Below are 24,601 nucleotides of genomic sequence, written 5' to 3'. Positions count from 1 at the left end.
ATATTAATGTAGATGCGAGCTATCCTGGTACATGTTATATTAATGTAGAGGTTAGCTATCATGGTGCTTGTTATATTAGTGTGGATATGAGCTATCCTGGTGCTTGTTATATTAATATAGGGGTTAGCTATCATGGTGCTTGTTATTTTTGTGTGGATATGAGCTATCCTGGTGCTTGTGATATTAATGTAGGTGTGAGCTATCCCGGTGCTTCTTCTATTAATGTAGAGGTTAGCTATCCTGGTGCATGTTATATTAATATAGAGGTTAGCTATCATGGTGCTTGTTATATTAGTGTGGATATGAGCTATCTTGGTGCTTGTTATATTTATGTAGAGGTGTGCTATCCTGGTGATTGTGATATTAATTTAGATGTGAGCTATCCTGGTGCATGTTATATTAATGTAGATGTGAGCTTTCCTGGTGCATTTTATATTAATGTAGATGTGAGCTATCCTGGTGCTTGTTATATTAATGTAGATGTGAGCTATCCTGGTGCTTGTAATATTAATGTAGATGTGAGCTCTCCTGGTGCTTGTTATATTAATGTAGAGGAGAGCAATCCTGGTGCTTGTTATATTAATGTAGATGTGAGCTACCTGGTGCTTGTTATATTAATGCAGATGTGAGCTATCCTGGTGCTTGTTATATTAATGTAGAGGTGAGCAATCCTGGTGCTTGTTATATTAATATAGATGTGAGCTCTCCTGGTGCTTGTTATATTAATGTAGAGGAGAGCAATCCTGGTGCTTGTTATATTAATATAGATGTGAGCTATCCTGGTGCTTGTTATATTAATGTAGAGGTTAGCTATCATGGTGCTTGTTATATTAGTGTGGATATGAGCTATCCTGGTGCTTGTGATATTAATGTAGATGTGAGGTATCCTGGTGCTTGTGATATTAATGTAGATGTGAGCTTTCTTGATGCATGTTATCTTAATGTAGATGTTAGCTATCATGGTGCTTGTTATATTTAGGTAGATATGAGCTATCCTGGTGCTTGTTATATTAATGTAGAGGTGAGCTATCCTGGTGCTTGTTATATTAATGCAGATATGAGCTATCCTGGTGCTTGTTATATTAATGTAGAAGTGAGCAATCCTGGTGCTTGTTATATTAATATAGATGTGAGCTATCCTGGTGCTTGTTATATTAATGTAGAGGTTAGCTATCATGGTGCTTGTTATATTAGTGTGGATATGAGCTATCCTGGTGCTTGTGATATTAATGTAGATGTGAGGTATCCTGGTGCTTGTGATATTAATGTTGATGTGAGCTTTCTTGATGCATGATATCTTAATGTAGATGTTAGCTATCATGGTGCTTGTTATATTTAGGTAGATATGAGCTATCCTGGTGCTTGTGATATTAATGTAGATGTGAGCTATCCTGGTACTTGTGATATTAGTGTAGATGTGAGCTATCCTGGTGCATGTTATATTAATGTAGAGGTTAGCTATAATGGTGCTTGTTATATTAGTGTGGATATGAGCTCTCCTGGTGCATGTTATATTTAGGTAGATGTGAGCTATCCTGGTGCTTGTTATATTAATGTAGATGTGAGCTATTCTGGTGCTTGTTATATTAATGTAGATGTGAGCTATCATGGTGCACTTTTTATATTAATGTATATGTGAGCTATCCTGGTGCTTGTTATATAAATGTAGAGGTGAGCTATCATGGTGCTTGTTATATTAGTGCTTATATGAGCTATCCTGGTGCTTGTGATATTAATGTAGAGGTGAGCTATCATGGTGCTTGTTATTTTAATGTAGGTTCATAGGTTGGTACTAGCCTATCAGCCTTAAGGTAGGCTAGCCATAACAAGGCCCCTTTTGAAGACGGTCAAAGATTTTTTTTTTTATTAATGTGGAGGTGAGCTACCCTGGTGTTATTTTGTATTATTGTAGAGATAAGCTATCCTGGCTCTTGTTATATTAATGTAGAGTTCAGCTGTCCTGGTCCTTGTTATATTAATGTAGACATGAGCCATCCTTGTACATGATGTTATAATGTAGAGGTGAGCTGTTGTGATGCTATTGATATTAATGTAGAATTGAGCTGTCCTGGTTCTTGTTATATTAATGAAGAGGTGAGCTATCCTGGTGCTTGTTATTTTAATGAAGAGGTGAGCTATCCTGGTGCTTGTTATTTTAATGAAGAGGTAAGCTCTCCTGATGCTTGTTTTATTAATGTACAGTTCAGCTATCGTGGTGCTTGTTTTATTACTGTAGAGTTCAGCTATCCTGGTGCTTATTTTATTACTGTAGAGTTGAGCTACCCTGATGCTTGATTTTCTTAATGTAGAGTTGAGCTGCCCTGGTGGTTTTTATAATAATGTAGAGGGGGTTGTCTTGGTGCTTGATATATTAATGTAGAGTTGAACTATCTTGGTGCATCTTATTTTAATGTAGAGGTGATCTATCCTGGTGCTTCATATATTAGTGTAGAGGTCATCTATCCTGGTACTTCTTATTTTAATGTACAGGTGAGCATTCATGGTGCTTGTTATACCAGTGTAGAGGTGAGCTATCCTGGTGCTTGTGATATTAATGAAGATGTGAGGTATCCTGATGCATGTTATATTAGTATACAGGTTTTCTAACCTGGTGCTTCATATTTTAATGTACAGGTGAGCTCTCCTGGTGCTTGTTATATTAATGTACAGGTGAGCTCTCCTGGTGCTTGTTATATTAATGTACAGGTGAGCTCTCCTGGTGCTTGTTATATTAATGTACAGGTGAGCTCTCCTGGTGCTTGTTATATTAATGTACAGGTGAGCTCTCCTGGTGCTTGTTATATTAATGTACAGGTGAGCTCTCCTGGTGCTTCATATTTTAATGTACAAGTGAGCTCTCCTGGTGCTTGTTATATTAATGTACAGGTGAGCTCTCCTGGTACTTGCTATATTAATGTACAGGTGAGCTCTCCTGGTGCTTGTTATATTAATGTACAGGTGAGCTCTCCTGGTGCTTGTTATATTAATGTACAGGTGAGCTCTCCTGGTGCTTGTTATATTAATGTACAGGTGAGCTCTCCTGGTGCTTCATATTTTAATGTACAGGTGAGCTCTCCTGGTGCTTGTTATATTAATGTACATGTGAGCTCTCCTGGTGCTTGTTATATTAATGTACAGGTGAGCTCTCCTGGTACTTGTTATATTACTGTACAGGTGAGCTCTCCTGGTGCTTGTTATATTAATGTACAGGTGAGCTCTCCTGGTGCTTGTTATATTAATGTAGTGGGAGTTACCTTGGTGCTTGTTATATTAATGTAGAGGTGAGCTACCCTCATGCTTGATTCTTGTTATATTAATGTAGAGGTGACCTATCCTAGTGCTTGTTATATTAAAGTAGAGGAGAGCTATCATGGTGTATGTTATATTAATGTAGAGGTGAGCTATCTTTGTGCTTGTTATATTAATGTAGAAGGAGCTCTCTTGGTGCTTGTTATATTAATGTAGAGGTGAGCTACCCTCATGCTTGATTCTTGTTATATTAATGTAGAGGTGACCTATCCTAGTGCTTGTTATATTAAAGTAGAGGAGAGCTATCATGGTGTATGTTATATTAATGTAGAGGTGAGCTATCTTTGTGCTTGTTATATTAATGTAGAAGGAGCTCTCTTGGTGCTTGTTATATTAATGTAGAGGTGAGCTACTGTGATGCTTGTTATATTGATGCAGAGATGTGGGGCTCAGCCTTCTTCCTCCACTTCTTGGGTGCAAACCCTTTTCACTCTTTCAGTGAATCAGACTTTCAAAATGCTTGATTTGTTTAGAGATGTGCTGCTTTAAAAGCTGGTATTGCTTTTCCACTCAATCTTGAGAGTTGTAGTACTCTGTGTTGGTTCCAGTTTGCTACTATTTTTTTTTTAACTAAAACCTGAATGCTGTAGCACTCAGTGCTGGCAGTGTCTAAACTGTGGCAAACAATTTGCTACCTTTTAAAACAAGACATTATGGGAGGTACAGAATGGTGCTTGTTGCTCATCTGGCCACCTGGTTGATGTGCCAGTGGAAGATGTATTTTTTTTTCTTTAATGGGAGATCTAGGGGGGTGGTCATAGATCTAACTTTAGTAAACTGATAGATGCAATTGGCTTATTACAGTGACATTTGTTTTCTTAACTCTTCACTTGAAGAACTGAGAGTTTGAGGTGTTGGTTCATAATATCAGGCTACATTTTCATCAATCATGACTCTTCCTGGGACAAGCAGTTTAGAAAATCGTAATGCAGAATCTGAGCTACCCAATAATAATATTCTGCTTGAAAATAAAGATATGTTAAGTGTGCCACTGTAGATTCCTGCTAAAATAAAAGCTTATGTCTGGAATTTTCTGACTGGTACATTGTTAGTGTTCAAAGTAGACAATTTAATTTTTCATTTAATGGCTCTAATAGTCATGTTGCATTTTTCCCACAGTCTAGGTGTTAACAACAAATATTATTGAATGAAACTTATTTAAAAAAATTAAGTTTGTTAAGTATGGTACATACCGCATGCTATATCTGGATCGCTTCTCCACAATTTGAGTTCAGAATAACTGGCATATGGAAAGCACATCTGGACTAATAGCGACAAGCTTGAACATGCACTTTCTTTTCTTCCACCAGATGTGCAAACATCAATTGAACAAACTTTCAGTATTTCATTTTGGATAGTGTCTGGACAAGGCCCTAAATATTTTTTTATAGCACTGCAGGTCTGTAGAAAAAAAAAGAAAACTTGAAAGTTACTAATATCCTTAAATTCATGGATATAACATATGTATTACTACATATACGAAGAAAAAATACAATATATTTTGCAATATATGTTATACAGCTTACATGAGGGCCTGTTTAATAAGTATACTTTCCATCTAAGATGTAGAACCTTTACTGCTGCTTAGTGTTTTAATACCACAATACTTAAAGTGCTGGACTAGTAATTTACACCAACTTGAAGCTTTGCATGTTAGTTTCTTACTTTGAGCCACATCTGTTGATTTCTCTGGACATTTAATTTAATTAACATCCCATTCTTATGGACAAACTTATAGGTGAATTAATTTTGTTAGCTCACTGATTCTTGTTAAAATGAAGGATTACTTCAATTGTTATTTGTTTACTGTTGTTGCTTTAGATCTTAGATCCTTTTTACTTCCATTATATATTAGCAATTAGACCTTTAATGCTAGAGCCCTGAATGAGATTCTGACATTTTATGCAACATTAACAACAATTTTGAAGGATGGTCTGCATTACTTGTTATGGATATTTGGTATGATCTGTTGGGAAAATGATGTTTTGATCTTTGGCAACTCACACAAACTTACTGAGGACCCTTCCACATGGCTGGGCATCTCATCTTTGATATGCACTTTCAGACACATCAAGATGGGGTGTTCATGAAGAAGCCAGGTTTGCATAGTTCAAGTATGTAAACCATAGCGTGCATCTACAATAGAGAGTGTGCCATGGGGCTCTGTAGTGGTCCACTGCAGGCTAGTGGTACATGGCTGGCCCATGCCTACCTGCTTGCTTGCCATTCCTTCCATTTATTCCAGCAACAGGACACTCACGGTTTTCTTCCTTACATTTATCCATTCCCACTGAGCATACCCTCAATGTCCTAAAGCCATACCATACAATGAGCACAAGAAAGAGTGCATCACTTTCACAAGAGACATCCCTCAATGACCTTTTCCTATCTGAAGGCAAATATATTGATCTCAGTTCTCCAAATAAATCTCTGGTCTTCATAAGGGATTCTCCCAAGAGTTTCACACTCCATACCTGCATATCCAATACCCCCCCAAGAAAATTAAGCAGTCTTGCCATTTTTTTGTTATCTCCATATAGCTTCTCCAGCATCCAAGCTGCTAATCAACTCAGCTCACCTGGTCAAAGTTAGGGCTTCACCCTTCTGTGTCAATAGAGAGCCTCATATTACTGAATCTAACAAATCTAATACAGTTTATGTAAATTAAGTTCTGTTGTGTAGAGATCTTTTAGAATTCATTCACTTTTAATTTTGAAATCTATGTGCTTGAAATCTATTCATAGTGGCATATTGTTAGACAGATTCCAATATGTATATTTTAGTGATGCAGTCATATTTTCTATTTTATGGGCAGCTACATGTAGTATAGCCATTTTCCACATTGTCTTATTATCTTCACTACACAATTTTGGTTTGGCATGGGGAACATTTAGAATTTTAGTGCAGAATTGGTTATATGAATTAAATTTCCTTTTGACCCTGTTAATTGTTGAGATAAGGTCTCCTGGGTTAGTTTGATTACTATTCAATAAATTAAATAAATGAATAGTAAAAGGTTTATGAAGCAAAGGGCAATTATAAAACTGTAAAATATGACAGACAAAGCAGGTGGTAAATTGCAAGTAGAAATAAATTATCAAGCAAAAACTGTGTTGTGACATAACATTAGTAGCTTATACCTCTTACTTCAGTCTAACGAGGATGCAATTACACTCTTAATTTTTGTATTTTCCATCCTGAATTAATGTATTTGGTTGCAGCTTTCATTTACAGCTCTGAATTTGCATTTGTACCCAGTGTTTAGTCATTATAGTAGAAAGTATCTATACCAGCTAGTTACTCCATCAGATAACTCCCTCAACCCATTATGAAAAAAATAAGCATCTGCCAATATTGTGTATACATGTGGTGAGGAAGTAACGTAACATGATTTTTTGTCAGTCTATGAAACAAAACAAGCATTTTGTTTTGATCTTAAAAATGCTACTTGTTGGACCTGGCATGATGGGGTAGAGAAGTAATAATGATTTGCCTCCTCAAATACTTTTAGTCAAGAGGCACAGAGTGATGAGAGAGTAGTAGGCAGGTCATTCTATATAATACTAGTAGAGACCGAGTTCCAAATGGCAACCAGGTTGAGGCATGTAGATTAATATAGGAGGCATTGCCACCTCTGATTGGTGGATGGGTGGATGGGAGATGTTCATAAACCATGCCTCATTTTATGTAGTGGTCTATGCAAACAGAAACCTGGTTGATGACTCCAATACAAAGTTCTTAGGCCATGCAGGAAATGGTCTATAAGACAGCCCATGCAATAACCCAAAACACAGTGAAGCAGGTATGTGGACTATGATAGGGATGCTTCCAATGTTTAGACACCTCAGGAATGTGCTACAATATATTCTGAGCATAAAAAGCAAGATATTTGTTGTGTGTGCCATGCACCATAACATATTACATAAACAAATGAGGCACTATGGGAGGACCTACTGTGTGGGTCACAGCAGCAGCAAAAGGGCAATAAGGAGAGTCGGGGACAGGAGCAAGAAAATTAAATATTTGTTCCCAAACTGTGGGAATTTCTCCTTTCTTTTCTTCAACATCATTCCTCTTACCCCATTTTCTGTTGACAAATAAACACATTTCATGACTCTAGGAAAATGCAACTGCTATACCGCTGGTCATATAACCTGATCACTTCATTCCCTTCTTCTGTCTACATACCTTAGTCTGACTCTATTTTTGATTGTTATTCTTTCAGCATGCCGGCTCTGATGCCTCCTTATACATAATGTATGCATATACTGTCTTTTTACAATCACTTTGTATATAATACCATTTATATATTGTCTTTATACCCACAAGCTAGCAATGACATTCACTTTGTATATAATATATGTATATATTACAGTTTGTCATTCTCTCTGTATAACCAAGGCAAGCTGCTGTAAACGCCAATAACTAGTCCACCAGGTGAAACAAAAGATTTATTAAATCCACAAATAGATGAGCGCTTTCGTCATACAGATCTGTTGAAGTCTGTATGACGAAAGCGCTCATCTATTTGTGGATTTAATAAATCTTTTGTTTCACCTGGTGGACTAGTTATTGGCGTTTACAGCAGCTTGCCTTGGTTATTTGTCATTTTGCTGCTGGTGGCTTTTTGTTTTTCCTCATTCTCTCTGTATATAATGCCATGTAGCTATTGTGTTTTCCCTTGTAGGTCCAATGGGATCAGAGCTGTATCCCAGTTGACAAATTCAAAATAAATAAAAATAAATCCAGAGCCAAATCATAGATGGTTACAATATATTGCAGTACAGAGGATCCTTCTGCTGCTCCATAACTATGGTCCATAATATATTAGCACATAATAAAATTATGTGCAGTATCACAAGCTGCATCTGTAGTGCAGGGCATGCACTGGCCATGATGTGAATCAGATGCCACCATATCCACACTGATGGGTGGTGAGTGGAGGGTGGCTGGGGAACATCTCATTACTTGCCCAGAGGGAGGGAACACTGGTAAATGACTGCAACAAAGTAATGTGGAGTAGGTCATGGTATGTTTGTTCCCTGGAAGGTGGTGAGGAGTCAGGGATCACATCCATCAGTGGTGTGATTGTGCAGCTATTATATGACCTTTATCTGTATTAAATATGCTCATTTGTGATGTCAGCGTTGGACATAGTCTGTGGCAGGGAAGGAAAAGAACTACTAGATCATGTACATGCACACTGAGAAGCAACACTGACCTCAAATTAGATGGCACCCATGACCAGGAGTGGCAGGCTGTATGCTTACAGGTGACACTAATGCTGTCTCATCAATAGTCTATGTAGTCTGACATCATATGGTTTGTGTCCAAACACCTCATAGCCACAGTCTTTCATGGACATGGACTGTATGTCCTCCAGAGGCTATATAGATGCTTAGTTGCAGTGTGTCTCATGGATGCACCAATGGAGGCAGCATTTGCCACCAGTGACTTCAGCAACACTGTTGCTCCATGTCACGATACTCCAGGCCACTGTGCACTTGGTGCACATTCTTCTTCTTCTTTCCCTTTTCAAACACATTGTTAAATATCCAGGACATAGTTTTGAATTTGAAGGAATTGATACAATTATAAAATCTGGGGAGGGTGGATCATAGTGTGATTTAACTGAGGCCAAAAAGTTGAAATGGCAGATTAAATTAAATGCTCACTTTATCTAGGTCTCAAAGATAAGGTTTCTATTACTAGCATTCTTAAGCTTTGATCTTGTACTGTTTAACTTTATTGGATGTGTTATTTGTATTGTAGCATTTTAATAATTCTACATACATTTTTTTTGTATTTTTGTGGTTCTCTTTAAATATAGTAGACTATATTATTCATTCATGTAATTAAATGTTGTTGTTGTGTCTTTCAGCTTTTCCCGGTTAGGGGTCGCCACAGTGGAACTCCGGTCCACTAATGATTGGCAGTAGATTGGCAGTAGATTTTTACATGCCGAGTTCCCAGCCCTGACACACAACCTTCAATGAAGATATGCCCATTCACGCATGTCTCCACGCAGAAGACAGTCTAGATGAGAATCGAACTGGACAGTGCCTTACTGTGAGGCGACAATGTCGCTACCGCAGCACCACCACCACCACTGTAGTATCATTCATGTAATTAAATGTATTACTTTTCAAATGCATAAAAGGGGGGCATAGTTACCAAAAGTAATGTAAATACGATTTAGAGCTTTTGTTTCATTTTATTGATCTTTTAAAACTACATCTAATGGTGCTCAGAGCATATTTATATAGGAATGTAGGCTCATAGGAAGTTACTGGGCTAATGGCCCTACAGCCCTTACAAGCCTAGCCAAGTTCTACCTATATTTCACAATCAGCACCAACTGCCCCTGTCCAAGAGGGACACAGGTGGAACTCCTGGGATGAATTTATGGTTACTCGTCCAATTGTCTAGATTTCATTTGAAGAGGGCCAATGAGGTGCTCTGTTTGACAAGAAGTGGGAGTCCATTCCAAAGGTGTGATTACCTCTGGGAGACAAATCTGTCCCTCCAGCAGGTTCTATGAATGTCACATACCAGGTTAAGGTCTTTAGAGTGAGTTACCCATGTACTATTTGACTTGCAGATATGCAGCATTTCCAATAAAGTAGGTTCAAAGATTGCCTTATATGCAAGGCATAGATCACCACTGTCAGTTTATTCTGTATGAAACAGAATAAACTGAAAGCGATTTCAAATGATCCACATATGACAGATGCTGAAGATCTTGAATTTTCCTTGTGAGGAACCTTTATGGTCTCTTCAATTGCTGCAGGTGCTTGGAAAGGTACATACTAAAAGGGGTATTGTACTCAATTATTGGCCTGATGAGGGAAGAGTACAGTGTGGCTATAACTTCTTTTTTTCTTGATGCAATGCCCTTACTTATGAGATGAGCAATACAAAATGCCCTTTAACATGTGTGTCCAGGTCTCTCACCACTGATTGCATACTTAGGGTGTTGTTATTGATGCGGTAGTTGGTAGGAACATCACACTTACCGAAAGGGCCGGTGATACATTTTTTAGCATTGAGTTTAAGACCATGACTTTGGAACCGATCATTTGTTTGTTTAAGATCCTCTTATAGGATGTTTGACTTCATTTGGAGATTCTATGACTGTTTCCAGGTTGCAGTCATCAGCAAACTTTGTCAGCCACAGACCTTTAGTTTCAGCTTGTACTTCAAAGAAATAGATTCCAAACAGTAGAGGTCTCAGGTCTGATCCCTGTGGAATACCACTGGTTACAGGTCTTCTGTTAGAGGTGGATTACCCTAATTTGACTATATAGATTGTATCAGTGAGCCAGTTAGTCTCCCATCTAATGGTTGATACCTAGCTGGGTGAGTTTGTCAATGATGCCTAAGTGGGAGAAGTATCAAAAGTGTTAAGTCTAGGTAGGCTGTATGCACAAATTTTCCCTCATCAAAAGCCTTAGCAACTGTCTTGAAGAATTTCACCAGGTTTAACAGGCATGATTTCCCATTGACAAATCCAAACTGAGCAGGTTCAACTGTTTGGAGATTACATATATTTTTGTTGATAATGTCCACGATGATTCACTCCATGACCTTGCAGATAAGGCTAGTCAGGCTAATAGGTCTATAGCATCTGGGGTCAGTGGAAGCACCACCTTTGTGCAAGGGGATAACAATGGTTGTTTTCCATTCAACTAGGACAAAGCCAGTGCTTAGAATATGATTGAAAAGAGTACCCTGTGGTGTTTCTAATTCTTGTTTGAGCTCATGTAGAATGTAAGCTGGGATGTTGTCAGGTCCCAAAGATGCTGTGCTTTTGGTCTAAGAGAGGGCTTTTATGACCTGTTCTTTAGAGATATAAGGTAGAGGACAGGTGGTAGGGATGTCATGGGGTAAGTGCGGTGGGGAAATGGGAGTGAAGTTTTCACAGAATGTCGGCTAACAGGTTATCTATGTCCACAGACTCAGTATATGCAATATTATTTACTACCAGTTTGGCACAAATCTGAGCCTTTCCTTTTAAGTTGCAGATGTAACTAAAGAATGCCATATGGTTGTCCTAAATTCAGTAAGCTAATTTGGATTTGTAGTTTGCTGTGGAAGACTTCACAAGAAGTCTTATTTGCTTGTTTAAGCTGAGGAGAGTGTTTCCAGTTTAGGGCTCACTTCCTCTTACTCTTAGACAACTATTTCTTCCTCTTATTGTAAAACCTGTTAGTGGCAATTGTCCACCAGGCAGGTTTAGTCTTCCTTAAGGAGCTTATTTGGTCAATGCAGTTGTACAGGTGTTTGTATAAAGCATTAGTGTAGAACTTGGCATAGTTGCCAGTTCCATCTGAAGGGGAAGGTGCAGTAAAGTTATTTATACCATCCCATAAGAGGTTATAATCACCTTGGGGGCCACAGCATTGGAGTTAATGAAGTCAAGGAACCCTTGGGCAAGTGAGTAAGAGCACAAGTAATTTACCCAGTCAATGGATGGGTAGTTAGTTGCCCAAAACCATGGTGCTCGGATGTATCTTGAAAGACTCAAGTAGATCCAAACAGGCAGAGCGGGTGTCCTGATTCATGGAAGGGGTGCTGTAACTGGCAATGACTTGAACTGGTGTCCTACCAACAGTTAAGTGCACCTGGAGTATCTCCAGGGAATCTTACTGTTTAACCAAGTGTGTTTCTCTTTAATGAATATTGATACACTGCCTCCTTTAGTTTCCATGCCTTCAGTTTGTGGTCTGAACATGTGGAAGGAGGTGTAGCCCAGTATGGATGGGGTACTCTCTACAGCCTTGAACCAGGTTTCTGTGACTAGAGAAATATGTAAGTCTTCCAAGGTGAGGACTGCTTCCAGTGAGTGCAGTTTCATGTTAAGACTCCTAGCATTTAGCAGCATAACCTTGAGGTTGTTTTTAAATGGAGTTTTATATTGGGGAATTTTGTCCTTGAGACACTGCCTAAAAATACATTATTTTACTTATTATTTTGTTAGATTCTGATGAAGTCTTTGCTATAAACTAGATGAAAGTGCTCATTTGTTTTCTAATAAATCTGTTTTTTGGTTTGTAGTTGAGTCCATTTCTTTGTGCAGATACTGTTTTTTTGTTATACTGTAGATGTATGCCTGTCAGGAGGGAGGTTACATTTCCTGTTTTGAAGGTAGAACAGAGGACCCTGCACTAGTAACCCAGCATGAGTTCACAGGTGAAGTGCACTGTCAGATGAATGAGTGCCTCCTAGCATGATTGGCAATGACATGCAGCTAACAGACCTGTCCAATAGGCTTCAAACAGAACAACCGGCCTATAACCTTGTCCATCCATAAGATTGATGCCTGAGTTTGTTGCTATCTGAACCTGCTGGGGAACCAACTATGTCAAGAAACCATCCTATTCCCTTCCCAATTCCATGTTTATTGTTTAACCATTCCCATCACCACTTCTCCAACTTCTCAATATATGTGCCCATTCACTGTCCTGTCCAATGTCTCTGTGAATATGTCAGTCTGTGTCTGTGCTCCATATTTGCCTCTCTGTATGTACTGTTGGATATTCTCCCTTTATCCCACCCACAACTATCACTTGTCACTTTGCTCATACATCCCTCTATTTAAAAACTTGGAATGGGGTCTCTTTCCCACAAAAATTACATTTCCTTCCCCTCATTCATGTCTTAAGGTTACCCACCTGTATTTATGTCTGCTTAATGTAGCCTTGTCTCTTGATATCCTAGTGGCCTCATTCCAATCTTATTTATGTGATAAACAGGATTGCCACTTTGCAGCCCACCTCAAATTTGTCAAATTTGTTACTCTCTGTGCTTAGCTCTAATGTCATTCATGTGGCCAACAGCCATTGGCTGCAATTATATTCCATGGCACTGCAATGCTAATATCACTGACATAGGCATACTAGCATCCCACATCCCACACATCTCCCATTCCAGATGCTGCAACATTGCCCCTGTTGTGTGCTACCATAATGCTGCCCTTCATTTAACACTGCAACTCTGCTGCCTACAATGATACGTTGTTTGGCATGCAGGTACAGTCCCATGCCTCATGTGTGTATAATCAACTCTCAGCATTTTTCACATCTATGTCTTCAGAAAGGAGAGCAGTACAAGTGTGCAACATTTGTTTATGAATCTCAGCCAAGGTATCCTTAGTTATCTCAATGCACCTTAATCTCTGATTTCTGAAGATATCAAGACATAAAATACAGGACAGTCAATGTAACTTCAGCATGATGTCACAATGTTAAGAGGGGGAGGGCTTTGAATGTTGACATCTTGCATGTTGGTCTGGGGATACTACATGACTAATTGCAGGTACCTTGACAAGTATCCAAGAAAACCAAAACTTTCTGTCAGAAAAACATATTGCATCAGCATCTATGTGTGTCATGATGCTTGTTAGCAGTGAGGTTCATCAGTATAGGTGTACACGCATTTCCCCAGCCCTCTGTTTTGGTCTCTGTGAGGACTAAGGCAGAGCACAGAACTTGACGTCTCAACTACTGATGCTCGACCGCAACCCCAGTACAGGTTACAAGTGATAGCTATCAGGGCATGTGTCAGTGACAAGCTGCCTGTGCTGTTTTCACCTTTAATGCCCATATTAGAGCCTGTCTAGGGACTCCCGCTGCAGACATAGGTGTTACATTAGTAGCAGCAGTGTAAGATTTACATTATACTTTTATGTTAGTATGGGGTACTTAAATGCAGTTGTGCAGTTTGGTTAATGCAGTTGTTTTATTTTACACACCTATTTAGTATTTGTTGACCAGGATAGACTAGTTAGGTGGCTAGTTATTTTCCACAGGGATATAAGTTGAAAACCTCCAGACAAAGAGATAATATAAAGTAGCACGAGTGACACAACATTATGCTCATTTCTCTTTGGAGTGTTGGCTTGGCATCAACACTCACATTACTGCAGTACTTTTATGAGTAAATAATAGGTCGTCTTGTTTAGCCAATACCTAGTCTTCATGGCCTCAAGGACATTAGTATGCCAAGTCTCTCTATCATGAACTGCATCTATCTGTCCTTGCAAATTCCTTTTCATTATTGTGTACTGTTGTCAATTCATTTTATAGGTTCATGGGGTCATAGGTTCATAGGTTGATACTAGGCTATCTGCCCTAGGGCATTTAAAAGCCTAGCCAGAGTGTGTTTGGCTTTCGCCACAGTTTTAGAATAGTTGACTGTGCCTCTGTATAGTAGGTCACAGAAGATAGCCCTTTTGAGGTTAGTTTACTGTACCTCTGTCTAGCAGGGACACAGAAGAGATCCCAGGGGTAAACCTATGATCTCTCATCCACTCATCAAGATTTCCCTTGAAGAGGGTCATTGAGGGACTCTGCCTAACATAGATTGGGATTTTGTTCCAGACTGAGGGGAGCCTCTGGGATATGAATCTGTCCCTCCAGCATGTCCTATTTATTTCTGTGCTGAGGTTTAAGTCCCTGGAGCATGTAGCGCTAAGGGATTTGGATTTCTTGAGGTGGAGCATGTCCATTAATTCTGGGTTGGACATGGCTTTATACGTCAGGCACAGATCGCCTCTGAGTAGGCAGTAAGCAACTGAGTAGAGCTGGAGTTTCTTTAGCCTAACTGTGTAGGGCATCTGTTTGAGTCCCTTGATCCTCTTGGTGAGGTACTTTTGGGATATTTCCAGTTGCTGCAGGTGTCGAGTAAGGTACAGCCCAAATGGGGAATTGTATTCAATTATGGTCTTGATGAGTGATGAGTAGAGGGGCACAATGACGTCTCTTGATCTAGATGTGAACCCTTTTGTGATAAGGTGGGCTAAATAGAAGGTCTTTCTAGCCACTTTGGCAACGTGATTGTCAATGGAGAGATTGCTATCTACTTGGGTCCCCAAATCCATAATTACTTCTTCCGTACTTAATGGATTACCACCTATGTGGTAATTTTGTGGGCACTTTGTTTTTCCCAAAGGGAATGACTATGCACTTTTTGGCATTTAGCTTTAGGCCATGGCTCTGGCACCAGTTATCCATCTCTGTGAGACCCTTTTGGGGGGATGCTTGTGTCAGTTGGTGAGTCAGTTATGGCACCCAGTTTGCAGTCATCTGCGAACTTGGTCAGCCATAGTCCTCCAATGTTAGCCTGTACCACAGAGAAATATATACCGAACAAGAGAGGTCCCAGGACTGAGCCTTGTGGGATGCCACTTGTAACTGGTTTAGAGTCTGACATGGCACCTGCAATTCTGACCATGTGGGTTCTATCCCTGAGCCAGTTTGCAACCCATCTTGTGACATAGGGGTTGATATTTAAGCTAGTGAGCTTATTTATGATGCCCGAGTGGGGTATTGTGTCAAAGGTTTTTGCGAGGTCCAGGTAGGCTGTGTGGACTACCTTCATCTATGGCCTTGGTGACTGTTTCAAAGAAGTCGACCAGGTTTAAGAGGCAAGATCTGCCCTTAACAAAGCTGAATTGGGTAGGATCCAGTCTTAGGAGGTTCCCAATGTATTTGTTTATGAGTTTCATGATGATACGCTCCATAGCTTTGCAGACCAGGCTAGCCAGGCTTATAGGGCGATAGTTTCTGGGGTCCGTTGTGGCACCACCTTTGTGGAGTGGGACCACTGTTGCTGTATGCCATTTCTTGGGTACATATCCTGTAGTAAGGCTGAGACTGAACAGTGACTTTATGCGAGGGTTCAGTTCTTCTTGGAGTTTGTGTAAGATGCAGCCCGGGACACGTCCGGTCCCATTGATGCTGTGTTTTTTGCTTTGGAGAGGGCAGCTCTCACCTGTGTATCTGTGATGTCAGGGAGGCTACACTCTGTTGGGATAGACATTTGCTCTTTTGGGGGGGAAGGGGGGGGAGTTTGCACTGAACCTGTCTGCCAGGATGTTGGCAATGTCTGTGGGTTCAGTGTATTTTTTGTCATTTTGAACTAGCTCAGAACATATCTGGGAGTTGCCACCCAGGTTCCTGACATAACTAAAGAAGGCCTTGTGATTATCTTTAGCATCGTGGGCAATTTTTCTTTCGAAGCTGGCCTTAGATGATTTTATGAGTGATCGTAGTTTCTTGCTAGTACTGATCAGAGATGCCTTCCCTTTTTGGGATTTTGCTCTATCATGTAGTAGCTTCCACCTTCTGTTGTATAGCTTATTTATGGCTGAGGTACACCAGACAGGTCTCCTGCCTTTGGAGGAGTGAGTCTTGGTTTTATCTGGGATAGTACGATCCATGCATTCCTTTAGGTGTCCATAGAATGTGTTTGTAAAGGATTCTGCGGTTTGGGCCGTATTTTCCACTGGCCCGGGGGCTTTGAAGGATTCCACCTCGATTTTGAGAAGTGTGAAGTTTGCTTTTGAGAAGTTCTTCACTGTGGTTTCCTTGGCTGGGGGTGGGGATGGGATATGGATGTCCAGTGAGATTAATTTATGGTCAGATCTTACCAATGAGGGGTATACCTCTGGTATGAAACATAGAGTCCCCATGTTGGTGATGATCAGGTCCAATATGTTTTCCCCTCTTGTGGGAATGGTGACCAGTTGTTCCATAGCATTTGAGTTTATAAATTCTAGGAACCATTGGGCGAGGGTATTAGGGCTTGAGTAGTGCTCCCAGTCTATGTTTGGGTAGTTGAAGTCACCCAATATAATGGTGTTTGGAGAGACCTTCATATTCTCGAGTGTTCTCAGGAAATTCGAGTGGGGTTCCTGAGTTTGGGAGGGTGGTCTGTAGCAGGCTACAAACTGAAAGGCAGTTTTGCCCACTGTTAGTTGCACATGGATGGTCTCTGATGCTTTGTGCAGTGCCACTAACCTGGAGGTGTGGGTATCTTTGATGAATATGGATATGCCCCCTCCTTTTGTGGTTTGGTCTGCGTTTTGGGGCCAAAAAGCATGGTATGAGGTATAACCTGGTAGTGTTGTGGTGCTCTCGGGAGCCTTGAACCAGGTTTCTGTTACTGCGCAGATATCGATATTCTCCATACTGAGGAGAGCCTCGAGTGCATGCATCTTGAGGTTTAGACTTCTGGCGTTGAGCAGCATTACCCTTAGTTTCTTTTTCTTTGTGTTGTCTATGGAGGTGGGTTTGTCTTTTGAGCCTTGCCTAAAAAAGGCACTACGGGGGTGGCAAGAGCCTTAGCCAGTATTCGAAAGCCCAGGGGTGACAGGTGCAAGCCATCCCTAGCGAAGCAACGTGGCTTGTCGAGCATGTCATCCCAGGCTGACAGACACTGGATCCCCTTTGAATGACACCAATACTTTAGCCAATTGTTAAAACTGATCATTTTGTCTTTATACTGTGGCATCATTCTTGGTGAGGGTAAGATGCTACTCAAGGTCAGGGTCATACCGGACTGGGCTACATGATCAGAGAGCTCCTCTATGTCTCTTTTCATGTAGTCCAGGGAGGTACATCTCAGGTCATTCACACCAGCATGGACAATGGCGGAGTCATATTTGTACTTGCTTTGGAGTGACCTGAGTGCTTGTGTTATGTGGTGGATCCTGGCACCCGACAGGCAGCTTACAGTGACCTTCTCCTTGTTCAGCCTGGTGAGTGGGACGTCAGTGTGTCTGACAAAAGAGTCACCTATTACAAGTGTATTAGGTGTGTTGTTTAGCCTTAAGGGCTGTGACTGTGTGGCACACTGACTTTGTGAACTATGTGATACGTGGGTATTGTTGTGGGGTAGCGGTTGCTTGGATGTCTGCTTTGGAGGTCTCTGCTGCTTGGGCAGATTTTTATTTAGAGCGTCTCCATTCCTTTACTTTTTCTTTCCTAGCATCAGAGTCTTCTGTAGTATAGCTTGTCTTAACATTATTTAGCCAATGCATGCATTTGAGTTTTAATTTTAGTATTAGACCTTCCAGTGAACAATCTGAGTTTATTTTAAGTACTGACTTATTTGATCTTCTCATGGTCTATGGAATTCTCATGTTTGCCTCCATCAACACATTCGAAAAGAACCAATTTTTCTGGCACATAGCCTCACTTATAGTTTAATTCTCACATTCATATCTCATTACTGGGAAAATCATTGCTTACATTTAATAGATCTTTTTTTAAACACCTTTATTGAATTATTACTTGTGACATAGGCAAATTTGCATTTATATAAAAGCAATCAAACTGTATTATGAAGTTTACGTTTACAAACATACTTCACATTTATTGCTATATATCATATATGTATCATATAACATCAGTAACCTAAGCAACATTACATTGATTATTCAATTCCTGCCCCATTTTATTTATTTATTTATTTATTTTTAACAATAAACATCTTTATTAATCCATCGCTTACAACACAGGCATACATTTATATAAATGAAAACAAACCATACTGACACATTCCCAGTTGAAAATATTATATATCACTTGTAATCTACCCATTAATTTTTTTTCCAGTGCTGATCTTTCATTTAGGATCCCCTATTTCTTTCTTTCTCTTTGCCTATCCTCTGATATCAATCCTTTATAGGGAAGGCAATCTGTAACCCGAAGTCCAAATAAATTCTTGGTGTCTTCCTGTTCTATCATCTTTCCCTCTCAAGTTATTTGCTCCTAATGCCTTAGTTCCTTTGCAAGTTCTCTCCAATAAATTCCAGTCCCCTCATGCCTATTGTTTATATCCCTAATTGCAATCATCCTTATTGGCAAAATCTCCTTTCTCCATTCTTGTGTTGGCTTAGTTCTTAGGATACTTTATGCTACTTTATGGATATAATATTCTGTATGAGTGTTGTTATTCTCCTTAAAGGCCTGCATCAAGAAGTCCAGTTTTTCCTTGTTTCTTGAGCTTCACTGCTGTTTCATCATCATCCCTTTCCACTTTGAATTATAGTTTTCTGCTTGTGCTATGTAGAGCAGCTTTAACTGTGTAGCTCTGAAATACCCCTTCAAATCAGGTAATCCCAATCCAGCCTGTTCTACTGGAAGAATCAGCTTATCCCATCTGGCTCTTGCTATCTTCCTCTCCCAGATAAAGTTATTTAGCTCTTTATTAATTGCTATCCAAAACTTCCACCCTGGTTGATAAAAATATACTTGACCTGTTTATAAGACTAATGGACTAAAAACATTTTAACTGCTTGTATCTTACTATCCATATCTATATAACAGTTTTTGTATCATCTTTCATCTGGCCTCTTCCCACATCCTTAGCTGCCACACTAGAATCATTTTAATCCACACTCCTAAATACTTCATTTTATCATGCCCCCATAAATATGGATATTACTAAACCAATTCATGTGTGGGCACATAATTTACCACTATTACCTTTGTTTTAATGTCATTAATTGTTTTATCCTGAAAAGATTTGAAACTGTGTCAAAATGTAACCTGGTATTATCAGGTATAAAATAAAATTGTCTGCAAACAGAGCCAGCTTTTCTTGACTAGCAAAGAGATTATATCCTTGAATTTCTGAGTCCCTTATTTTCTTTGCTAATGGTTCTAAATATAATGCAAATAACAAAGTGGAAAGAGGACACCCCTACCTGATTCTTTGTTGGTAATGTCTTGCTGATTTTGATTTATCAAATCTTATCCAGATTTGCAATAGCTTTCCTTCCAAAAAATGAGAGTCTTTTAATTTCAGTGCTTCAGTCAACATCTTTAAATATATTTGGATCCAGGAAAATAAAATATGTCGACTGACTCTACCTCTCCTCCATCTATTTGCAAAGAATTGATAGAACTGGATAACACAATTTTATTTATTTATTTATTTATTTTTTGGATGCTGGGAAACAGGCTAACTATTGCACTTTCTGATTTCACTTTTATCACAAAGATCTTCAGATCGAACTCCTGTTTCAGCATTCAAAGTGGTTATCATCTGCATATTCGAGGTTGTTAATATTTCTTCTGAGAATTTTGATTCCAGGACCTGATTTATGTAACCCAGGATTTCTCAAAATACAATCAGTGTATAAAATGAATAAATAGGATGACTATAAGCAGCCTGCTTATACTCATTTTTCAGTAATAAGCCTATCAGTTATTATTCCATGTTTGTTTTTAGCTGTTGCTTCGTCTTCTACATGCAGATTCTCAGAAGGCAAAATAAATGAACTGGTATCTCCATTTCTCTAAGAACTTGCCTCATGTTTTATAATCAATAAAGAGGAAATAAATATATTTCTAGAACCCGCTTCCTGTCTTCATTATGAGGCAGATGTTGACAATATGATGAAAAATGTGAATACAGTAAATCCTTATATACACAGTATGGAGCGAGCTGATCTAACAAAGTAATGGGCCTATGTAAATCTAAACATTATGTTACATAGCACAATAATCACAGCAGGAACATTAGCTATCTACATGAGCTAAAAAGAGGACAGAGTGAAGACAACATGAACAAAAAGGTTACACAAATAATTATGAAATACTAACTTACGCTGAAAGTCTAGAGATGCATGGGAAAAGGGAAAGAGAAGACAGAAGAGGTGACAAGTAAACAGTGAAGCAACATGATAATGGGAAGTGGCATAGTCTTGGAAAAGAGGAGGGAGAAAGGGCTAACTGAAGAAGAAAGTGTCACTGTGCTACATTCTTAAAAGGAAATGATTTAATAGTCAAACTGCATTAGTAACTGGCTAGGTTTCAGGTTATGTGATACAATTTTCACAGCTACACCCAAATGCTATACATTGAAACTGAAGACAGTATTTTAGTCCATAGTTTCATAGGTAGGTACTAGGCTAGCTGCCATTGTGGGCCATTCTAACTCTACATTCCCTTCCAGAGGTAAGAATCAAACACTGCACCTTGTGCCTGTGAGTTAAACACCTTAATTCTCTTCCCAAACCCAACTTCAGTGATGCTTATTGGTAATTCTGATAATGAGTTAACCTTAAAGATGCATTGCTGTTCATATGTAAATACTAGGCTATCAGTCTGCAAACTTATAAATCCAGCAAATAATACAAGAACAGAACCAAACTCTGTACTTTGCATCTGTGAGGTAAAGGCCTTAACCATTATGCCAAACCCTTCCATTTGCAAACCCTTCAGAATCATTGATAGATATCTAATAGAAGTCTGGAATACAAGATAAATGGTCTTTACTTGGGTGAGGTTAAAGATTTGTGTGAATTTGTTATATTGTTCTGGTTCAGATACATTGGACTGTATCTTACAGGTCCCACATAGTATAACATCACTAGGAATCTAGCCAATCATAAAGTTCTGTGTTCATGATGGTTGCTAAAATTGATGATGGATACCTAAATAAGTGCTAAGTTATATACAACAGCAATTTATGTACAAGGTACTGTACAAAGTGGTGTAGAATTTTCTACCCATTCATATATCAAGTATGCTAGTTGATGTTGGAAATGGTGTGTGTGTGTGTGTGTGTGTGTGTGTGTGTGTGTGTGTGTGTGTGTGTGTATATATATATATATATATATATATATATATATATATATATATAATGTAACTTTTATTAGATAGCTACATCACAGTATATCAGATGAAGTTAGCACATAAGTACAGACTGCAGTGATGCTGAGATCACATAATTTGATACTTCCCAGGTCAACTATATATATCTTCATATTCTTACACACTTAAGACAGTTATCCTAAAGGTGATATATGAGCATGTTCACTTCTGAGTAGTATTTGTTTCATTTCATATTTCATGCATATATCATCAAATGCTAGTTCACAGTAGTGGTATGTTGACATTACTGTTAAGCATGGCCAAGTTAGTACACATTCCATTGCCATGGCCTACAATATAAACTTGCTGCATCTTCATTCAGACATGCTTATGTGTTTCAGCTTTTAAAAGTGCCACTCTTTGCAATTTGTGCATAAATGCAGGAGTGCACCAAGGCACATCAGACGCTTGTCAGTATGTGATGCATATCTTGTTTAAGAATCACCCTGGGAACCAATGTGGCTGTCAGAATAACATGGGGGATATATGAAAAGATGAGGACACAGTTTAGCTCAGATTATAGAAACTCATTGCATGACTGGAAATGATATTTGAAGAGGCAGTAGGCTTATAAAATGTAAAATCAGTTGAATAATGAGTATGTCAGACCTACGTAGTTTTATAAGAGTTAGAAATGTCAGATTCTGTTTAAGTAGTAGACTGAGCTTCACCAGTAGTTTTCAAAATTTAACTCCTAGTGAGTCAACAGTCATTACATTTTAATAGTATTGTACAATTGTACTATGTTTTGTAAAGCATCAAGAAAAAAATACAAGGATGTTAAGATTAAGCTAGGTTTGGAATGCTGTTTCTGCTTGGTATTGCTAAATGAAAACATGGTTTATCCCTCATTCCTCATATCTGATGCATAATATTTCATAGGAGTATGATTTGATCTTGAGAACTTCCAGAATTTCTTACTCTGTGTAATAACTGACAAAGCTTTGTCTTTAAAAAATAAAAATGATTTTAGTGTTCGCTTAAAAAATAGGATAACTCAGTTACCAAGCTAATATACGTATAATCCTTAATTATTACTCTCATGTCTCTACCTTCTCATTATTACTATGAGTATTCTTTTTCGTATTATTGCTATGACTTGTAAACTCTAAGCAGTATAAACTGTATGTGCAATGTAACACTGTCAACATGTGCATAAGCACTGGCTTCTATGAACCATTTTTATGTGTTTGACTATACATTACATGCAATACACATACATTCATGAATGGACATATTGGTAGTAGATTAATATAAACCACTTTTGAACAGCGTCACAGTTTCAAAATAAGTTATATAAAAGTACTATATTAATTCACAGAACAGTATAACTCTTTATTTCCATATCTTACTTACTTGTGTTCCATTTTCACATACTGATTCATTATTTGAAGTTGGGAACTCTGGAGAACATGGCTTATCAGGATTTGGCACCACAGATCTCCTTTCCAAGTCAAGCAAATTATCATCTGAAGTAAAATATGAAAAACGTTAAGTTACTTAAATAAGGTGAAGTACTAGTAAGAATACAGGAGTTTTGATATTACGCATGTTATATAAGGCAGATATGTTGTAAATCATAAGTGACACTTTGATACCAATGTTATCTAAGCTAATTCTTTCTGTTAGTTTCTTGTCACTGTTACTTTGTCTCATGTATGGCACCAAGTAAAGAAAGTGACTGTTCATGAAAGTAACAAAAAAAATATTTCTGAGTTCTTGTTCTCTACATCCTAATGGTTTACCACATTCTAACATCTATGAAAGTATTATTATTATAATGTCTTCTTACACTTTTCATTGGAACCCCCTTGGTCATGCCTTTAGATGGTCAATCTTTATTTCCTGTAGCTTACAAGAAATCAGAATCAGCCAACACATACATCAATAATTGCATTTTACCCAGTAATCAAGTTGTACACACAAATGCATGTGCACATACACACACACACACACACACACACACACACACACACACACACACACACTTACTAATTAATCAAAACAAGCAAACACACAAATAAAATACCACAGTCATATTCAAATATATCAATACACCAAACAGCTTCTGCAGTAATTCAGAAAGCCATTGGTCAACAATAGTAATCTAGTGACTTAAGAAAGTCCAAGCAGCAATCGGAATGACTTTGTCAAGCAAATCTGATCTCTAATAAAGGTTTAAATTAATTTAGGGAAATGTTTTTGTAGATTGCCTATTCTTTTTTTTTTTTCAAACTGAACTAGCAGGTAGTTGTGAACGTTTTTGTCAATGTTTCTCAATGCTTGCATGGCATGCTTTAGCCATTGTTTTTTTTTTTTTTTTCAGAATGCAGTGTTATAACCAAAAGCACAGTTACTCTATGCTTTCTTGCAGTGTCATTTTCATATTTCTAGTAAGTGGTCTGTGATAAAATGCAGTTGTGTTCATTTTGGTTTGCATTAAATAATTGAGCCTTACTTACCTGAATATGATTATTTAACCTCTACTATATAAAAACTAGGAGCTCATTGTGCAAATGACAAATACCCACAAAGTCACAAAACAACATTTTCCTTTCATCTGATATCTGACAAGCCCCATATCCCCAAGCTATAATACATATATAGTCTACCAAAGCCAAATTTGAGGTAAGTTTGGCCTCCCAAGTCAAAGACAACTACAAAGCATTCTTTAGCTATGTCCACAATCTCAAAGGCAATACACAATTGTGTGCAGAGCTCATTGTAAATGGAGTGTCCTATATTGAAACAGAAGATACAACAAACCTTCTGGCTGATAAATTCAGCTCCAACTTTACCCCTCTCTCTCCCTCAACCTTCCCTGAGGAAATATCATCAAATAT

General features: G+C 38.5%; 1 protein-coding gene across 17 annotated transcripts in view; it reads right to left on the bottom strand.

Annotated features, from left to right (window-relative positions):
* LOC122815694 (mucin-19-like) overlaps window positions 1-24,601 on the bottom strand; it is a 505,085-nt gene that overhangs the window by 411,119 nt on the left and 69,365 nt on the right. For all 17 annotated transcript variants that reach the window (XM_044088394.1, XM_044088400.1, XM_044088403.1 and 14 more), the window contains exons 6-7: window positions 23,115-23,227; window positions 4,503-4,710 (exon numbers count right to left, since the gene is read on the bottom strand). In XM_044088394.1, coding sequence (XP_043944329.1) covers window positions 4,503-4,710; window positions 23,115-23,227 — 321 coding nt within the window. The remainder of the gene's footprint in view (window positions 1-4,502; window positions 4,711-23,114; window positions 23,228-24,601) is intronic.

The sequence above is a fragment of the Protopterus annectens genome, chromosome 11.part0, assembly GCF_019279795.1.
Source record: "Protopterus annectens isolate FY-2018-M chromosome 11.part0, PAN1.0, whole genome shotgun sequence".
NCBI classification, from domain to species: Eukaryota; Metazoa; Chordata; order Ceratodontiformes; family Protopteridae; genus Protopterus; species Protopterus annectens.
This window is presented reverse-complemented; position numbering and strand designations above follow the sequence as displayed.